The sequence below is a fragment of the Oncorhynchus clarkii genome, chromosome 4 (genome assembly GCF_045791955.1).
Source record: "Oncorhynchus clarkii lewisi isolate Uvic-CL-2024 chromosome 4, UVic_Ocla_1.0, whole genome shotgun sequence".
In the NCBI taxonomy this organism is placed as follows: Eukaryota; Metazoa; Chordata; class Actinopteri; order Salmoniformes; family Salmonidae; genus Oncorhynchus; species Oncorhynchus clarkii.
Window position 1 is genome coordinate 17,443,849 of NC_092150.1, and position 20,114 is coordinate 17,463,962.

Genomic DNA, 20,114 nt, shown 5'->3' on the forward strand with positions numbered 1-20,114 from the left:
AATAATATAGAATTTTAAAAGCATGTTATATTAAATGAGATGCCCTTATAGACCTCATGGAGAATTGCGATTTTCTTATGAATAAAGACTTGCTAAAGTGACAAAATTCTGCCTTTTAACATGTCCCCTCGTGCACCATCTGTAAACCCTGTGTAAACCCTCTGTAAACCCTCTGTAAACTTCTAGCAAGATGTTAACATGTCCCCTCGTGCACCCTCTGTAAACTTCTAGGAAGATGTTAACATGTCCCCTCGTGCACCCTCTGTAAACTTCTAGGAAGATTTTAACATGTCCCCTCGTGCACCCTCTGTAAACTTCTAGGAAGATGTTAACATGTCCCTTCGTGCACCCTCTGTAAACTTCTAGGAAGATTTTAACATGTCCCCTCGTGCACCCTCTGTAAACTTCTAGGAAGATGTTAACATGTCCCTTCGTGCACCCTCTGTAAACTTCTAGGAAGATGTTAACATGTCCCCTCGTGCAACCTCTGTAAACCCTCGGTAAACTTCTAGGAAGATGTTAACATGTCCCCTCGTGCACCCTCTGTAAACCCTCTGTAAACTTCTAGGAAGATGTTAACATGTCCCCTCGTGCACCCTCTGTAAACTTCTAGGAAGATGTTAACATGTCCCCTCGTGCACCCTCTGTAAACTTCTAGGAAGATTTTAACATGTCCCCTCGTGCACTCTCTGTAAACTTCTAGGAAGATGTTAACATGTCCCCTCGTGCACCCTCTGTAAACCCTCTGTAAACTTCTAGGAAGATGTTAACATGTCCCCTCCTGCACCCTCTGTAAACCCTCTGTAAACTTCTAGGAAGATGTTAACATGTCCCCTCCTGCACCCTCTGTAAACTTCTAGGAAGATGTTAACATGTCCCCTCTGTAAACCCTCTGTAAACCCTCTGTAAACTTCTAGGAAGATCTTAACTCCAACATTTCTCAAAGTTTTCACCATCAGCATCCAGCCTAGTCCCATGTAAAGCTCTAGTTATTTTGTTGTTTTGACAAAGTCAATTCTGAGGATGATTATTTATGTCATGTAATTTTAAAGTCAACCCTGTTATGTGAACTTAACTCTCGTCTTATTATTGTGAAACTATTCCTTATAAAAAAAATAAAAAAGGAACATTGAACATCTAATAGTAGAAACATGATTCTACTATTTTTGGCAATTTTCTTTTGTGTTTTGTGATGTAAAACTGAGTGGGCCGAGCATAACACGTCAACCCTGTTACGGTCAACCCTGTTACGGTCAACCCTGTTACCCATAGATTGGCAGGCTAGACATGTTTTAACAATTTCACATTTTTTGTGAAGCTTGCATTTAATTACCACTTTCTGTTACACACAACATATGTCCATTACCCCTGCGGCAAGGGGATTTATGGCTGAATTAAGATGAAATCGTCAACCCTGTTACGTCAACCCTGTTACGGTCAACCCTGTAACTTTATTTGCCACTAATTAGGGACTTATTTTTTTATTCAACCTCTTGAGATGGGAAAACATGTTTTTTTATGTAGATGAACATGTGCTCTTTGTGACAGAATGTTAATATGAAGTGAAATACTTCTCAAAAGGCAATGAATTGGTGGAACGACCCTGCTACAATACAGTGCATCAGTTAGGCCTTCTTATTGTTCATCTATGGGAATGTTTCCCTTACAGGCCTACATAACCTGGAAGACCATTCTGAGCATAATACAAGCCATGATGGCTCCTATAAAGAAACCTGTTTACTTTGAGTGTTTTTTTACTACTAAAATAAATAATGCCCATTATGAATCTGTGATTTCTCAGCTGAAACTAACTGTCGAATAGACAGTGACCTAGATAATATCTGAGGTACAGTATATAATTGATTCCTACCTTTGCTGTTTCCGTCAGGACCTCTTAGGACGGTGCACTCCTCGATGACTCCGTAGGGCTCAAAGAGGCGGTACACATCCTCCTCAGTCTGTTGTTTGTTCAGCATCCCCACAAACAGCTTCCTGTCTTCTGAAACAAAGAGAAAAGCAAATTAAAGGTTAAATAAAACTGACCTCTCAATGTGACCAGTCTAAATGAGTATTGCAACCATAATGTCATATTGCCTTAGCTATACCGATGTAGGATCTTAATTTGAGCCAGTTTGATACAGCAGGAAAATAATCCTGCAGCAACAGGAAATGTGAAATATTATGTGGATTATAATTAATGGCCATTTTTGTAGGGGTTGATTTATTTTTCGTTAGGGAAAATCAAGTTTCAAAGTGGAAATTACAAACTGTTGAAGCCTTTTTAAAACTCAAATACTAAAAGTTTGCCTTTCCTGCTGCTATGCAGGAAAACTGTCAGCAAAAGAGTGATCTATTTAAGAACCTACATCTGTATACCAATGTAGGCTCTGCTCACTGTGCTCAGTGGCCGGTATATGAACATAGGGCAATGTATTTGTCTGCTCCATTTAGCTCTGTGAGTTGAGTCACAGTGTATTGTTCCTGTGCCAAGTCTGCTCATTTTAATTTCAACGATAATTGGGTTTGCTCACATATTTGAGCCCTGGGAAGGCCTTGGGTTCTATCAGAGCGCGGCCATGCCCCTACCTTGGGGGAATGGGAAGAAGCAGCAGGCTGATGAAACAGCTGTGTATGGTCCTTCAGATACACCAGGAGCTCCAGGCAGTCCACTATATGGATATGTCTGCTTCTGCCTCCTATACTGCTGACCTTCAATTTTACTGAATACAGGCTATTTGTTATTTGTCAATCTCCCTCTCTCCCTCTGCCTCAGACTATATGTTTAATTGCTGCTGATCCAGTGTTTTCAGTGTATCACCACAGAAATAATATTCCAGAGCTCTTCAATGAACAATGGCACGTCTCTCCGGCACAGAGAAGGTGAATAATGCTGACTTTTCAATATGGTACGCTGTACTATTGAGTCCTGTTAAATGCAGGGGGACTTTCTCTTTACCTTGACCTGACATGCTATGTTTACTGTTGTTCTGCTCATATGATTAATGCTTTGCTCACTAAATCCCACTGGCAGAAACACTACTACCAACCTCCCCTTTACAGATTTTCTATAACTTTGAGTGCACCTATGTAACAAAGGCAAACACAAGCAGAAGAGGAATCCAGGGCCAGGCTCTGGGCTTTGGAGTTCAACATCATTCCCAGTCTGTGGTAATGTGGTATGTCAGGGTGACCTCTGCGGCTATGAGAGACCGTGAGAGACCGTGAGAGAGAGAGACTGTCTGTTATTGTGCTGTGGCGTGACCTGACCCAGGCAGGACCTACTGATATCCATATTCCTCCTCCAGCATCCAGCCTAGTCCCATGCAGCCGCACCGGTCGCTGCCACCCTGCCACAGACAGAGCGCCGGCCAGCACCCTGACTCAGCATGACCAATGATGCACCTTTAAAATAATCACCAGTGTCATGGCACTGTCAAGGGAGGAGCGGCCCTCGTGACACTCTTTATTGTTAGTGGCAGGATCAGAGGGTATGTATCAAAATGGAAGCGATCCAATGTGACACCTGTCATGGTGGATTGGAGAGCATTTATCTTCAAAAGAGAAAGCCCTGAACTGGAAAATAAAAGGCCAAGACGCTTCTTCCTGTTGTTTGGGCGGAATATGAATGTGGAGGTGGGGTGGGTTTGAGGGGGATTCAATTCTTTGCACCCACTCCTTCAGACTCGTGCACATGCACAAGTGTGCATGTACACACACAGACATACGCCTTTGCCCTCTCCTCCATGGCGCCCTTCCAGGAACATAACTCCTACAGCATTGTCCCCTCTATGGATGATGGGAATGTGACAAGGCAGGATTAATGTATGCAGCTGACCTATATGAATTTCATATGTTCCGTACTATGCCATTCAAGTCATGAACAGAACTCCTGTGGCACGCCTCAAAATACGACATTGAAACTGTCCCATCGCTGATAGACTGCTCAATGGCAAATTACCTAGAGCTGAATGGAATAATATTTTTGGGACTAGGAGCACATCAGGAATAGACCCATATATCAGATCAGATGCGTGTGTAACATTGGTTGGTTACAGACGGCAACAAAAGGCCAAATTGGAGTCCCATTCTGGGCTGTTAGCTTTTCACTGTATTCCATCAGAAATGCCACTGGATTGGCCTGATGTGGAGGTTGAAAGACAGGCGTAAGTCATGTGATGGGATACAGATGTCTCCAGTGCTGCTGTATCTAGAGGGCAGTGTAACACAAGTTCTTCAGCTCCTGCTGAGAAATAGAGAGCATGCTCCTCTCCTAAGTGAGTGTGCTTTGAAAACAAGCTAACAATGCATGAAAATACATCATCTTAGAGACCTATTTCTCAAGCCATTATTGTGCTACTCTGGAGTAAAACAGCACCTTGGGACTTGATACTCATCTAGCTACAACACACAGCGAGGATCATTTAGTGGATCTACAGTAGACTACGAACTCACATGTACGCACACAACACACAACACACCCACACGCAACATAAACACCAAAACAGCACACAAACACACACACATACCAGTGCACCCTCAAGCTGTCACACACGTATAAATTAGTCACCCCTTTAGGGGGAGCCCAGATCGATGATGACCCCCTCTGAGATACTGTTCTTAAATCATTGAATAAGAGGGAGTTCTATTGTTGCTATTCAAAAGATCTCCTCAGCCAGTCCAGTAAGATGCATGTCCCACTGCTCAGGACTTTTTTAACAGTATCGACTGGCTGTTAATGCAGCTTTGTGGATTAGTGCTGTCTCTCACAGAGTGAACACAGCTACTGATTACTGCCACTCCACAAATAACTGTTATGGCTGTTGTTTTTAACAACTGAACTGGTCGTCCACATGACCATGAACACAGCTGAGACCAGAATTACCTGCAATCCATGTACTTTAGCCTAATACTACACCAACACAGCTCATATAGTGACACTTCACAAACACAGCTCATTCAGTGACACAACACCAACACAGCTCATATAGTGACACTTCACAAACACAGCTCATTCAGTGACACAACACCAACACAGCTCATATAGTGACACTACACCAACACAGCTCATATAGTGACACTACACCAACACAGCTCATATAGTGACACTACACCAACACAGCTCATATAGTGCCTTCAGAAAGTTTTCACACCCCTTGACTTTTTCCACATGTTGTTGTGTTATAGCCTGAATTAAACAATTATTAACTTGAGATGTGTTTGTCACTGGCATACACACAGTATCCCATAATGCCAAACTGGAATTATGTTTGTCGATTTCTTTTACAAATGAATTTTAAAAAATGAAAAGCTGAAATGTCTTGAGTCAGTAAGTATTCAACCCCTTTGTTATGGCAAGCCTACATCAGTTCAGGGTCAAACACTTGCTTAACAAGCCACATAATAAGTTGCATGGACTCACTCTATGTGCAATAATAGTGTCTAACATGATTTCTTTATGACTACCTCATCTCTGTACTCCACACATCTGTAACACAATACAATGTGGAATATGTCAACATGTATGAATACTGTCTAAAAGCACTTTATACTCGCACTATATGAACACACCTCTGCCTAATTGGTAGGAGATACATTTTGTTTGAAAAATATAGAAATTTGCATCACATAGAATCACAATTAGTTTACTATTGTTAAGGTCATTTAGACGCAGCACATGAATCTGCCTGTGACTGTTATAGCAACAGCTCCTCCTAACTACCAAGAACTCTGTCCTGAAAGATACACCCATCGTGTTCAATCTGGCCTGAGTTGAGAAGCAGCGGTTTGTTTGGAATAAATCCTTTGGAAATGAAAGCATGGAAGAATGAAGAATGAATGGTGAATGTTCTGCCTGGTTCTATATCCTGAAGGTTCCTGGGGCCATCTGAGAATTTTTAGCAATAGGTGTATTTTCATATAAATTTGAAATCAAATAAAAAATGCTTTATCTGCAAAGTATCTTTTAATCTCGTAATTATAATCCAATGATTTATTTACGACACTGACATCGCATTACAATCACTTATAAATGTATAAAACTAGCAAACATGAATCATGCTACAGTCAGATACAGTATTTTTTACTTTGATTTTCTGTAGCTGTGAAAGTTTTAAGGTTCCCATCTTGCATACATGAGCAATTCTGCAGTCAGGTCTACCGTGTTGGAGACTTATTACAGTGTGTCGGCTGATTACATTCCTGGGGCTCTAGCTGCTTGGGGGTTTGACAGTGAAATGCATAAGAACACTTCCAGTGAATAGCAATTGGATGAGTTTCAGGGTTTTGGCACTGCTGCAGGCTCCAGGAGAAAGCCCTCACGAGGGGGATTGTAAAAGTGCCCGGGCCGATGTGTCGGCTTGCATAAGAACCTGCAGCCCTTCAATAAGCCAGGATGGATGAAAGAGAGGAGAGGGAGAGGGAGAGAGAGAGAGAGAGAAATAAAGAGAGAGAGAGAGAGAGAGAGAGAGGGAGAGAGAGAGGGAGAGGGAGAGAGAATGAGAGAGAAATAAAGAGAGAGAGAGAGAGAGAGAGAGAGAGAGAGAGAGCGAGAGAGCGAGAGAGAGATAGAGAAAGAAAGAAAGAAAGAAAGAAAGAAAGAAAGAAAGAAAGAAAGAAAGAAAGAAGAGTGGAGAGAGAGTATGTGTTACAGAGAAAGCTATTGTCAGAGTAATGGGTTGGTTGCTATGACAACTACTTATACAGCGGCCTGTCAGTCATGTTTCATTGGAGTTTGGAGAGGAGGAGAGGAGGGAGAGGAGGGAGAAGAGAGGAGGAGGGAGTGTTGGAGTGGAGTCATTCCTCTATCTACCTGCTGAGTTGGAGTGTAAATTCGCCTGTCAGCCACACAGATAAGGACAAATTATTCACATTATTAGCCGCCCAATAAAAAGGAACAATAATGAATGGATAAATATATTAAAACAAATGAGAGCCCATCCAGCCAGAAAGTGGGCCCTGAGAAACCATCCAGGTTTTCTCATTTGGGGAAGCAGATAAGAGATAGGGGAGTGGGGTTAAGATAGGCTCCACTGTATTTTATCACACTTTCCCGTCAAGCCGTAGAGAATCACAACATTTGCGGTTGGAATACCGAACACCATTTCTTCCACACCCATTGTAGTTGTTCAGCAAGGATGCCACACAATAACAGTGTCAGCATGTGTTCAACCATAAAAAAACAGACCGAATATAATTAATGAATTAACCCTCAGAGATTGTAGTCCTTAGCCAGTGGTATTTAATCCAAAGTATTACATATTTGAATCTAGAGCTGTGTTTGCATTAATGAGGCAGGCAGGCAGGCTGGGCTGGATGCCATGGTGGAGGCTAGGTCTCTCTGGGTTGGACCTGTGTTCCTCTATGCCTGCCTGCCTGCCACCCCGCCGGGGTGTTTAGGGGCAGTGGGTACCAGAGGAGAGTGGAGGGTCTGGGCCCAGGCTTGGCACCGTTGCTGTGTTGAATGAACTCCAGAATAATGACTCTTTTATGTCCTCTGTGTTGTGTTTGTCGCATAGTGAGGGAGGGATGGGTGGGCGACAACATATTGTGTCACAGTGCTGGAACAACATCTGAGAGAACTCCTGCCACCGTGTACTGTTTGCTACCTTAACCCAGTTCTGTGGAGTTTCTGTCTATCAAAAGTTTTGTATGTTATTTGTTTGTTTGTCAATGCTCTACTTTAAATTAGTGGCAAATTATCTGCCGTTGTCTTTGAGGCATTAACCAAACCATGTAAAAAACATATGCTATTGGCAATAATGACAATATACTCAATTGCACACAATTGAGAATCTGATACATGGAAACAGAAAGAATGATACATAATAATACATTAACACAATACTACCCAAACCGATTGTTCTCCATTGTATAACTGAAACACAATCCCTGTCGAAAATTACATTCAAATATGACACTTATTTTTCCTTTTTAGACTATAACGGGACCAGCAAGCTTGGGTTTGCGTCAAAGTTTCATCATGTTAATGTCAAGGCTGCTCGTTGGTACTGTAGTGTGGCAGCCAGTGGTCTATATAAACCATCAGTGTAAATGACGAGGAGCAGTGCTTGCAGGGTCCAAACAGTCCTCTGGGAGGATTTGGCCTCAGTGCTTTAACACTGGCTCCTTTTACTGAGCAAACTAAAACACACAGTCCCCCAACCACTTTAACACAGCTAAACCATTTACACCAACACACACAGAGGCGGGAGCATGAAAACACACAGGCGCATGTACACCCATACGCTACCACACACACAGGTGCATGTACACCCATACGCTACCACACACACAGGCGCATGTACACCCATACGCTACCACACACACAGGCGCATGTACACCCATACGCTACCACACAAACAGGTGCATGTACACCCATACGCTACCACACACACAGGCGCATGTACACCCATACGCTACCACACACACAGGCGCATGTACACCCATACGCTACCACACACACAGGCGCATGTACACCCATACGCTACCACACACACAGGCGCATGTACACCCATACGCTACCACACACACAGGCACATGTACACCCATACGCTACCACACACACAGGCGCATGTACACCCATACGCTACCACACACACACAGGCGCATGTACACCCATACGCTACCACACACACAGAGGCGGGAGCATGAAAACACACAGGCGCATGTACACCCATACGCTACCACACACACAGGCGCATGTACACCCATACGCTACCACACACACAGGTGCATGTACACCCATACGCTACCACACACACACAGGCGCATGTACACCCATACGCTACCACACACACAGGTGCATGTACACCCATACGCTACCACACACACACAGGTGCATGTACACCCATACGCTACCACACACACAGGTGCATGTACACCCATACGCTACCACACACACAGGTGCATGTACACCCATACGCTACCACACACACAGGTGCATGTACACCCATACGCTACCACACACACAGGTGCATGTACACCCATACGCCACCACACACACACAGGCGCATGTACACCCATACGCCACCACACACACACAGGTGCATGGATGCACAGGCACACTCATGCTCCAAAGACACAAACACCATACACACACACACACACACACACACACACACACACACACACACACACACACACACACACACACACACACACACACACACACACACACACACACACACACACACACACACACACACACACACACACAAACCCTTTACACACAAACACCACACACACACACACAAACCCTTTACACACAAACACCACACACACACACACACACACACACACACACACACACACACACACACACACACACACAAACCCTTTACACACAAACACCACACACACACACACACAAACCCTTTACACACAAACACCACACACACACACACACACACACACACACACACACACACACACACACACACACACACACACACACACACACACACACAATCCCTTTACACACAAACACCACACACACAAACCCTTTACACACAAACATGCCGAGCGGCTCCCAAAGCCTTCCCTCAAACAAGCACTCCAGCTACTGTGGGAGGGTGGGTTAATTGTTGCACCATGATCATCTCTATAAAGAATTTTACCACAGAGGCGAAGGTCAGACAGAGGTCACAAATCCCACAGTTGGAGCAGACCCTATAGCATTATTTCAGTTTTGCAGTTCAAAGATGGGAAATGAGTAGAGTGATCAGACATGGTTTCTGTGCTGGTAGTAGAGACAGGAGCTGATATACGTCTCTCCTCAGCTCTCCACTGATTTTATTTATCAACTGGATAAAATGGCTGTAATGTGCTGCTGGGGAATTCAGCACTGTGGCTGCATGGCTTGGCTGGAAGCCTTGAACATACAATTACTAGTCAGCCACTGCTTCCAGCCTGCCTGAGTGCACCATATAAAACCTCTGGGGTGCTTGTGTTTTAGAGCCCAGACAAAACTCCCCTCCTCATCCCCCGCACCTCAAATTGCATGCAGGGAGTTAAATAGTATAACAAGGAATTGCTTAAAATATTTTATCTACACCATATATGTCTCATCAAATGTACACTCAATATGATAACAAACGTGTAATATTACTCACTGCCTTCAACATATTAAGGTGCCGCTCATAAATCCTGGAACTGCTGTGCAACGTCTATACGTACTCTATATAAACATTTACAATATTGCAGTGCTATATATATTGTCTGCCTTCATAATGCCATTGGAGGGGCATTCTGGCATCAGTTATGATATGGATTTTCTTCCATTCTATTTACTGGTGCTTCTATTATATATCCTGGCTCCATTTTTCTGTACAATATCAGGCCCTACATTTGGCTGCATTTAACACACTGCTCCAGCCTGTTACTTAATTATTTTCTCATCGGTCGACTGACACTGATTCATAAAAGTAATGCTGGGCACACCCTCACCCCCCCTCCCTTCTCACCCCTCCCCCCATCCCCCCTCCCTTCTCACTCCTCACCCCATTCCCCCTCCCTTCTCACCCCTCCTCCACCCATCCCCCCTCCCTTCTCACTCCTCACCCCTCCTCCACCCATCCCCCCTCCCTTCTCACTCCTCCTCCCTTCTCACCCCTTCTCTCCCTCAACCCCCTCCCTTCTCACCCTCCTCCCCATCCCCCTCACCCCTCCTCCCTACTCAACTCTCCTCCCTTCTCACCCATCCTCCCTGCTCCTCCCTCCTCCCCCTCACTACCTCCTCCCCCTCACCCCTCCTCCCCCTCACCCATCCTCCCTTCTCACTCCTCCTCCCCCTCACCCCTTCTACCTACTCACACCTATTCCCCCTCTCCCCTACTCCACCTCATCCCTTCTCCCTTCTCACCCCTCCTCCACCTCATCCCTCCTCCCTTCTCACCCCTCCTCCCCCTCACCCCTCCTCCCTTCTCACCCCTCCTCCACCTCATCCTTCCTCCCTTCTCACCCCTCCTCCACCTCATCCCTCCTCCCTTCTCACCCCTCCTCCACCTCATCCCTCCTCCCTTCTCACCCCTCCTCCCCCTCACCCCTCCTCCCTTCTCACCCCTCCTCCACCTCATCCCTCCTCCCTTCTCACCCCTCCTCCACCTCATCCCTCCTCCCTTATCACCCCTCCTCCACCTCATCCCTCCTCCCTTCTCACCCCTCCTCCACCTCATCCCTCCTCCCTTCTCACCCCTCCTCCACCTCATCCCTCCTCCCTTCTCACCCCTCCTCCCCCTCACCCCTCCTCCCTTCTCACCCCTCCTCCACCTCATCCCTCCTCCCTTCTCACCCCTCCTCCACCTCATCCCTCCTCCCTTCTCACCCTCCTCCCTTCTCACCCCTCCTCCACCTCATCCCTTCTCCCTTCTCACCCTTCCTACACCTCATCCCTCCTCCCTTCTCACCCCTTCTACCTACTCACACCTATTCTCCCTCTCCCTTCCTCCACCTCATCCCTCCTCCCTTCTCACCCCTTCTACCTACTCACACCTATTCTCCCTCTCCCCTCCTCCACCTCATCTCTCCTCCCTTCTCACCCCAGTCTCCAGCTCTCCTTCTGAACCTGCTTGTTCTCTTTAACACCCTCTCTTTTTCTCTTTACTCTTTATCTCACTCTCTTAATTATTATTATTTTTTTACAATCTTCCTCTCTATCCCATTCTCTGGATATCTCTAATTGTACCTTGTGATGATCTTGGATTGCTAATTAGTTACCTTCATGCAGTGGTTATTCTCAAGTAATTAACTTATTTATTCGACAAACGACAAAATTGACTACATCAAGAGACAACCAACTTTATTAACGAGCCAACCCAAACAGGCATTATACACGTGATATCCTTCCCCCACTATCTGCATTAAAGGGGAAGACGAAAAACCCACCCCTATCTCGTCTGGGAGCTAGCTGCTCCTCTCACCTCAGACGACCACAAACCAAGACATACACAGACTTTGATACAAAGGCGCTTTGATTCCAGAAAGGGAGTGAAATAGAGAGAAGGAGCGAGATAATGAGAAAGATGGGGAGAGACAGAGAGAAAAAAAGGGAAGGAGGAGGCTTAGAAGATAGAGAGAGAGAGGCCATGGCAGAGAAGTGAGGATGTACGAGAATAAGTTATATCCCTGTGCAGCTTTGTGTGGGGGAGGAGTGGACTGAGCTGGCAGATGACTTTGCTAGCAATGGATAAAAGAGTCTTATAGGCCACCCGGGCATGTCAACCATCCCCACCCTGTGTGGGAGTAGGGTGGGCGAGCAGGGTTGACCACGACACTAACCCCAGAGCCCCATGGAGACCTTGGCGAAGGTGGATTTGCCATATACATTGTACACCATCTCCCTTTTGGATGTATTCCCTTATCCATATTCATTCAGTAATCTCAGAGAGGGAGTGTTAGCATACCTGCTGCCTGCCTGGCTGTAATATACTGTACCTGTACTCTCCAGAACTGCAGTGTTAACAGTTAAGAGGACAACAAATGATGTATAAGGTAAAGCTACAAAGACATGAATAAATACATAAACCTTAAAGCTTGTCATTTCTATATTTTTTTGCGATTCCACATTACAGTAACTGGAATTGATTCCATAGGAGTATTTTGAAACAATGGACGTTTTCAGCTGGACGTTTTCTCTGGGCGTGTTGCATGCTTCATATATACGTTCCAGCCACCTACACAAATAAGAACAAACCAGCAGTACGTCTATACAGTAATCAATTTAACATTGAACAAGATCACTTTTCTTGTTCGCATCAAAACCAATAAGAACAGCTCTTTTACTGTACATCAACTGTTTGCTACTGAACACTTTACACTGCTAAATCTCGTGCCAAGGCCTCTCACCACTACTAAAGGGAAACTGCCTGCTCCACAGGCCCTAACCTCATCCGATGTGCCCCTCCCTCTCCATATTAGACTCTTCCCACTGGGCCTAGGTCTTTTTGGAGGGGGCTATTTTCTGCCTTCATCTGGGGGGAGAACCTAGACCCCAGCATTGCGGCCCTGCCCCTACCCTGAGCTCTTACTAAAAATGGATGGCCAGCACATCCTTCCTTCCTTCCTTCCCCCTCCTCTCCCCTCTCCTCCCCTGTCTCCTCCCCACTGTCTTGACAGCTCCATTTGTTTTTGTTTTCAGGGTACTTTGCTTGATGTCTAATAAAATAACTCTCTATATATCGAGCAAAACATCAAGAAGACGGGTGGAATTGTATATCTATTCTACCCTCTATATCGGTTTGATCACATTTGTGATATCATCATATCATCCTCTAGTATTTGTGTGTGTACAGACAAGGACCTGTGTGTACAGACAAAGACCTGTGTGTACAGACAAAGACCTGTGTGTACAGACAAAGACCTGTGTGTACAGACAAAGACCTGTGTACAAACAAGGACCTGTGTGTACAGACAAGGACCTGTGTGTACAGACAAAGACCTGTGTGTACAGACAAGGACCTGTGTACACAAACAAGGACCTGTGTGTACAGACAAGGACCTGTGTGTACAGACAAAGACCTGTGTGTACGGACAAGGACTGGTGTGTACAGCATTTAGTACGCTGTAGATAAAATCTGTCTCAAGTATGACTGGACATGCAGAATGTGTAAACCAAATTTGATGTATTTGGCTTAATAAAACATAGCATAGTTGTGTATCTTGAATTTGCTGTTAGGCCAATGAACAATAAGCATTTTAATTATCTCTGACCTTTTTGAATTCCAGTGATCTCACCCAGTCAGTCCCTCAGGGCCAAAACAAAATGAGATTTAAATCCCAGCTCGGAATGAATAAGAGCCAGCCCATACTCTCCAGCTTCACTCTACCATTGGGTGCCAAGACAAACCTAAATTGCATCTTTTATGCACTCTCTTGGCCCAGTCGTATGCATGTGATGCCATGGTGTGTGCAGTGAGGCTGGCAAGCGTGTGCACGTGACCCCCTGAATGCACCCAGACCTGCTCCCAGCTCCAGTACTCTGAGCACCAGAGGGCTTTGTGTGCGAGGGAGAAGAGAGAGAAGCGCTATGTCAGCACCATATGGAACTTGAGACCGAAGGGAAAAGCTAAATAGTATAAAAAGCAACCATGTGATGAAAACTGCATTCAGGGAAGAGGGGAACTGGGCTCCCACCACATGGTTGTCTACCAGGAAGCTCTTTCCTGCATCGCTGACTGACATTTTCTGATTTTCTGACAACAGACCCCCTTTCCCTCTTCCTCTCTTCTATCCACTGCGAAGCCTCTCTCTGTTTTCCCTCCAGTTCAGGATAATAATTTATATACCTCAATCTCTCCTCTACCACTTCCTAATTAGAGGGGTTTAATCTGAGAATGACAGGAAAAAAAGCTGGCCTGATTAATATGTTAAGTTCGGTATCTCTACAGTTTGGCTGTAGAGTTAATCAAAGAGCTGATATTCTGCTCCATTCTCTCAGACCTGGAAGCCTGCTCCTTAATCATACTGTAAAGATGATGTAATGGTAAGGAAATTCTGGTAATTAGACACCTGCACTAGATTAATTAGAAAGCTGAACTTTCCCTGTTTAGTTAAGCCATTCGCTCTGCAAACTTTTCAGGTAATTTAACTTTGACTGACTGCAAACACAATATTAGACAGACATGTAGACAGACAGACACCTGAGCTTCAGCTCTTTTCTGTCTTGGTTGTTTTTGTAACTTTCTTCTGTGCTTTTGGTTCAGTGATGTCGAGCTGATCGGTTAGATTTTTCATATTACAGCCAACAACAAGCTGTACTTTACACTTCCACAGCGGCCTCCCAACCATAATCTCCAGGAGAGAACAGTGTTGACGGAACACATTATACAGCTTTGGAGGGGAAAGGTTTGCATCAAAACAGAAATAGGATTAAAAAAAATGTAAACCTCTTAGAAGTATGAACTTTTAAGAGCACACGGCCAGCAGACTTAACCCTGGCCTTTCAAATGAATCCATTAGTGTTTGTGTGTCTGTGCATGCTGGTCCATACCTTATGTGTGCGTGACTGGGGCGTGTGTGTGTGCATCTAAATGAGTACATACACTGTAATACTTTTAATCTTCCATAGAGCACTGTCAGCTGTTTATTAACCATGCCACCTCTTTCGCAAGTTTGGGTACGTATTGAAATGACTGACAGGATGCAGTCTGTATTTCAAATATCAATTGGTGGTGTCAGCGTGGCTCAGTAATGTGAAGGATTATCTGATATTAGTTTAGTCAATTCATCATTTCAAAAGGCAGTCGCTCAGGTGCTGATTAGTAACTGTACACACTTGACAATTAAGGGTCCCTGGAGAGCTGGCGTTGTGGAGACTTCAGCCCTCCATAAAACACACATACAGAGAGAGGGGGAGTGAGGAAGGGAGGGAGAGAAAGAAGGGGAGATGGAGGGGGGTAGAGAGAAGAGGGGAGGGAGATAAGGAGAGGAGCGGAGGAAAGGAGAGATGAGGGGAAGTGGGGGAGGGAGAGGAGAGATGGTAGAAAGAGGAAAAGGTAGGAGAAGTGAGAGGCTGTAGCTCTTCAAAATCAAATCAAACGTTATTTGTCACTTGCTTCATAACAACTATATACACTGAGTGCACAAAACATTAAGAACACCTGCTCTTTCCAAGACATAGACTGGCCAGGTGAATCCAGGTGAAAGCTATGATCCCTTATTGATGGCGCTTGTTATTGGTGTCCCTTCCACAGGACGGTTGAGCTAACGTAGGCTAATGCAATTAGCATGAGGTTGTCAGTAACAAGAACATTTCTCAGGACATAGACATATCTGATATTGTCAGAAAGCTTAAATGCTTGTTAATCTAACTGCACTGTCAAATGTACAGTAGCTATTACAGTGAAAGAATACCATGCCATTGTTTGAGGAGAATGCACATTTTTGATCATGAAAAGTTATTAATAAACAAATTAGGCACATTTGGGCAGTCTTGATACAAAGACTAGAACAGAAATGCAATGCAATTCATTTGATCAGTCTTAAACAGTGTAAATCAATCAGTGTAAATGAAGGGGAGGAGATAGGTTAAAGAAAGAGTTTTAAGCCTTGAGACAATTGAGACATGGATTATCTGTGTGCCATTCAGAGGGTGAATGGGCAACACAAAATATTTAAGTGCCTTTGAACGGGGTATGGTAGTACAGTAGGTGCCAGGCGCACAGGTTTGTGTCAGGAACTGCAACACAGCTGGGGTTTTCACGCTCAACAATTTATTGTGTGTATCAAGAATGGTCCACCACCCAAAAGACATCCAACCAACTTGACACAACTGTGTGAAGCATTGGAGTCAACATGGACCAGCATCCCTGTGGAAAGCTCCCTGTGCCACTCAATATTAGGAAATGCAAATAGTCCAGGTAGTCATTTGATTAGCTGTTCAGGAGTCTTATGGCTAAGGGGTAGAAGTTGTTTAAGAAGCCCTTTGGACCGAAACATGGTGACAGAGAGAACAGTCTATGATTAAGGTGGCTGAAGTCTTTTTAGGGTCTTCCTCTGACACCGCCTGGTATAGAGGTCCTGGATGGCAGGAAGCTAGGCCTCAGTGATGTACTGGGCCGTACGAACTACCCTCTGTAGTGCCTTGCGGTCGGAGGCCGAGCAGTTGGCATACCAGGCAGTGATGCAACCAATGGTGCATCTGTAGAACTTTTTGAGGATCTGAGGACCCATGCCAAATCTTTTCAGTCTCCTGAAGGGGAATAGGCTTTGTTTTGCCCTCTTCACTAATGCCTTGGTGTGTTTGGATCATGATAGTTTGTTGGTGATGTGGACACGAAGGAACTTAAAGCTCTCAACCTGCTCCACAGTCCCGTCAATGAGAATGGGGACGTGCTCTGTCCTCCTTTTCCTGTAGTCCACAATCATCTCCTTTGTCTTGATCACGTTGAGGGAGAGGTTGTTATCCTGGCACCACACGGCCAGGTCTCTGACCTCCTTCATATAGGCTGTCTCCTCATTGTCGGGGATCAGGCCTACCACTGTTGTGTCATCGGAAAACTTAACGATGGTGTTGGAGTTGTGCCTGGACATGCAGTCATGGGTGAACAGGGAGTACAGGAGGGGACTGAGCACGCACCCCTGAGGGGCCCCCGTGTTGAGGATTAGCGGGCCAGATGTGTTGTTACCTACCCGTACCACTTGGGGGATGCCCCTCAGGAAGTCCAGGATCCTGTTGCAGAGGGAGGTGTTTATTCCCAGGGTCCTTAGCTTAGTGAGGAGCTTTGTGGGCACTATGGAGTTGAACGCTGAACTGTAGTCAATGAATAACTGTTAAGGGATTTTTTTTTATCTATAATGACTAATTATGTATACATTTCAATCAGGATGTACTAATCAGAATACTATTATGTTACTGTATATGTATGAATTTTCTTTCTTGATCCCGGTACTGAATATAATGTGTGTGAATGTGGTCAAGAGTTAGAACAATGACTGTCTGTTCCTTGGTACAAATGAATCAGACTGGCTAGAATGCTTATCTACACGAGAAAACCTTGACTCGTAAATTATATTAAATTGGTAGGGAGACGGATGTGGGAAGGCTTGAGATACAGCCTTTGTACTGGAATGGAGATGACACGGGTTGGTGTTTGAACTAATGATGTCATTTTCAGTTTATAACCTGTGGTAACCTGTATCGTGGCAGTACTCTCGTGAATAAAGGCTGCTATTTGACTTTAAGACCGGGCTCTGTCTATTTCTATAAAATAAGGGTCATACAAATTCTTATGAATTGACAGAGTGTTTAATTTTAATTGGGAATTAAAACAGAGGAATCAAATTCCTTCAATAATAACATTCTCACATAGGTGTTTCTTTTGTCCAGGTGGGAAAGGGCAGTGTGAAGTGCAATAGAGAGTGCAACATCAGTGCATCTGTTGGGGTGGTATGCAAATTGGAGTGGGTCTAGGATTTCTGGGATAATGGTGTTGATGTGAGCCATGACCAGCCTTTCAAAGCACTCCATAGCTACATACGTGAGCACTACGGGTCGGAAGTCATTTAGGCAGGGTACCTTAGCGTTCTTGGGCACAGGGACTTTGGTGGTCTGCTTGAAACATGTTAGTATTACAGACTCAGTCAGGGACAGGTTGAAAATGTCAGTGAAGACACTTGCCAGTTGGTCAGAGAATGCTCAGAGTATACATCTTTGTAATTCGTCTGGCCCTGCGGTCTTACAAGTGTTGACCTGTTGATAGCTCTTTCTCACATCAGCTACGGAAAACGTGATCACACAGTCGTCGGAACAGCTGATGCTCTCATGCATGCTTCAGGGTTGCTTGCCTCGAAGCGAGCATAGAAGTAATTTAGCTTGTCTGGTAGACTCGTGTCACTGGGCAGCCGTTAGGCTATGCTTCCCATTGTAGTCTGTAACAGTTTGCAAACCCTGCCACATCCGATGAGCACCAGAGCCGATGTAGTAAGGATTCAATCTTAGTCCTGTATTGACACATTGCCTGTTTGATGGTTCGTCGGAGGGCATAGCCCTTATAAGCGTCCGGGTTAGAGTCCGGTTTCTTGAAAGCGGCAGCTCTACCCTTTAGCTCAGTGCGGATGTTGCCTGTAATCGATGGCTTCTGGTTGGGGTATGTACGTATGGTCACTGCGGGGACGACGTCATCGATGCACTTATTGATGAAGCCAGGGACTGATCTGGTGTGCTCCTCAATAACATCGGAAAAATTCTGGAACATATTCCAGTTTGTGCTAGTGAAACAGTCCTGTATCTTAGCATCAGCATCATCTGACCACTTCTTCATTGACCGAGTCACTGGTGCTTGTAAGCAGGAATCAGGAGGATAGAATTATGGTCAGATTTGCCAAAAGGAGGGCGAGGAAGAGTTTTGTACACGTCTCTGTGTGTTGAGTAAAGATGGTCTAGAGTTTTTTTTCATGTGATTGCACATTTAACATACTGGTCGAAATTAGGTGAAACAGATTTAAGTTTCCCTGCATTAAAGTCCCCGGCCACTAGGAGCTCCGACTCTGGATGAGCGGTTTCCTGTTTGCTTATGGCCTTATACAGCTCATTGGGTGCGTTCTTAGTGCCAGCATCGTTCTGTGGTGGTAAATAGACAGCTATGAAAAATATAGATGAAAACTCTCTTGGTATATAGTGTGGTCCACAGCTTATCATGAGATACTCTACCTCAGGCGAGCAAAACATTGAGACTTCCTTAATATTAGATTTTGTGCAACAGCTGTTTACAAATATATACAGACTACCAGGGGCAGCTGTTTTATCATGCCAATGCAGCGTAAATCCCACCAGCTGTATGTTGTCCATGTCGTTCAGCCACGACTCGGTGAAACATAAGTTATTACAGTTTTTAATGTCCCGTTGGTAGGATATTCATGATCGTAGCTCCGTCTCTTTCTCATGCGAATAATGGGGATTTGGGCCTTGTCAGGTGGCTGAAGTAAATCCTTTGTGTCCGACTCGTTAAAGAAGAAATCTTTGTCCAGTACGAGGTGAATAATCACTGTCCTGATATCTAGAAGCTCTTTTCGGTCATAAGAGAAACATTATGTAGAAAATAAGTTACAAATAACGACAAAAAAACACACACAATAGCACAATTGGTTAGGATTCCGGTAAAACGGTAGCCACCGTCAATACAGGTAGTCCAGGTAGCTATTTGATTAACCATTTAACAGTCTTATGGCTGTCTTCTTCAGCCCTAATGGTTGTTATTGCACAGTGTATGACCACTATTGTTTCCTGTGACATATAGCTGGTGTGAAAAATTGTAAATGCCCGCAGGTGTCGATGTGGGAACAATAAACAGTGTGCCAACCTTCTCTTTTCAGTGTTTCATCACTTCAGTGCAAAGAGATATGTGCATTGCAACGTTGATTTCAACATTATAACAAGTGTATCACAAAACCAACATTTATTATTTAATTGAATGCTCAAATCCAATCTACATTCATATTTTCACTTAGTAATATTGCATCTCAAACAACCATCTCTACATACTGTAATTGTCACGTTCTGACCTTAGTTCCTTTGTTTTGTCTTTTGTTTTAGTATGGTCAGGGTGTGAGTTGGGTGGGTTGTCTATGTTAGTTTATCTATGATTTTCTATTTCTGTGTTTGGCCTGGTATGGTTCTCAAT

General features: G+C 44.6%; 1 protein-coding gene across 1 annotated transcript in view; it reads right to left on the reverse strand.

Moving 5' to 3' along the window:
• Positions 1 to 20,114, reverse strand: part of LOC139406520 (CUGBP Elav-like family member 5) — a 372,414-nt gene that overhangs the window by 56,498 nt on the left and 295,802 nt on the right. The window contains exon 4 of the mRNA XM_071149184.1: positions 1,871 to 1,999. Coding sequence (XP_071005285.1) covers positions 1,871 to 1,999 — 129 coding nt within the window. The remainder of the gene's footprint in view (positions 1 to 1,870; positions 2,000 to 20,114) is intronic.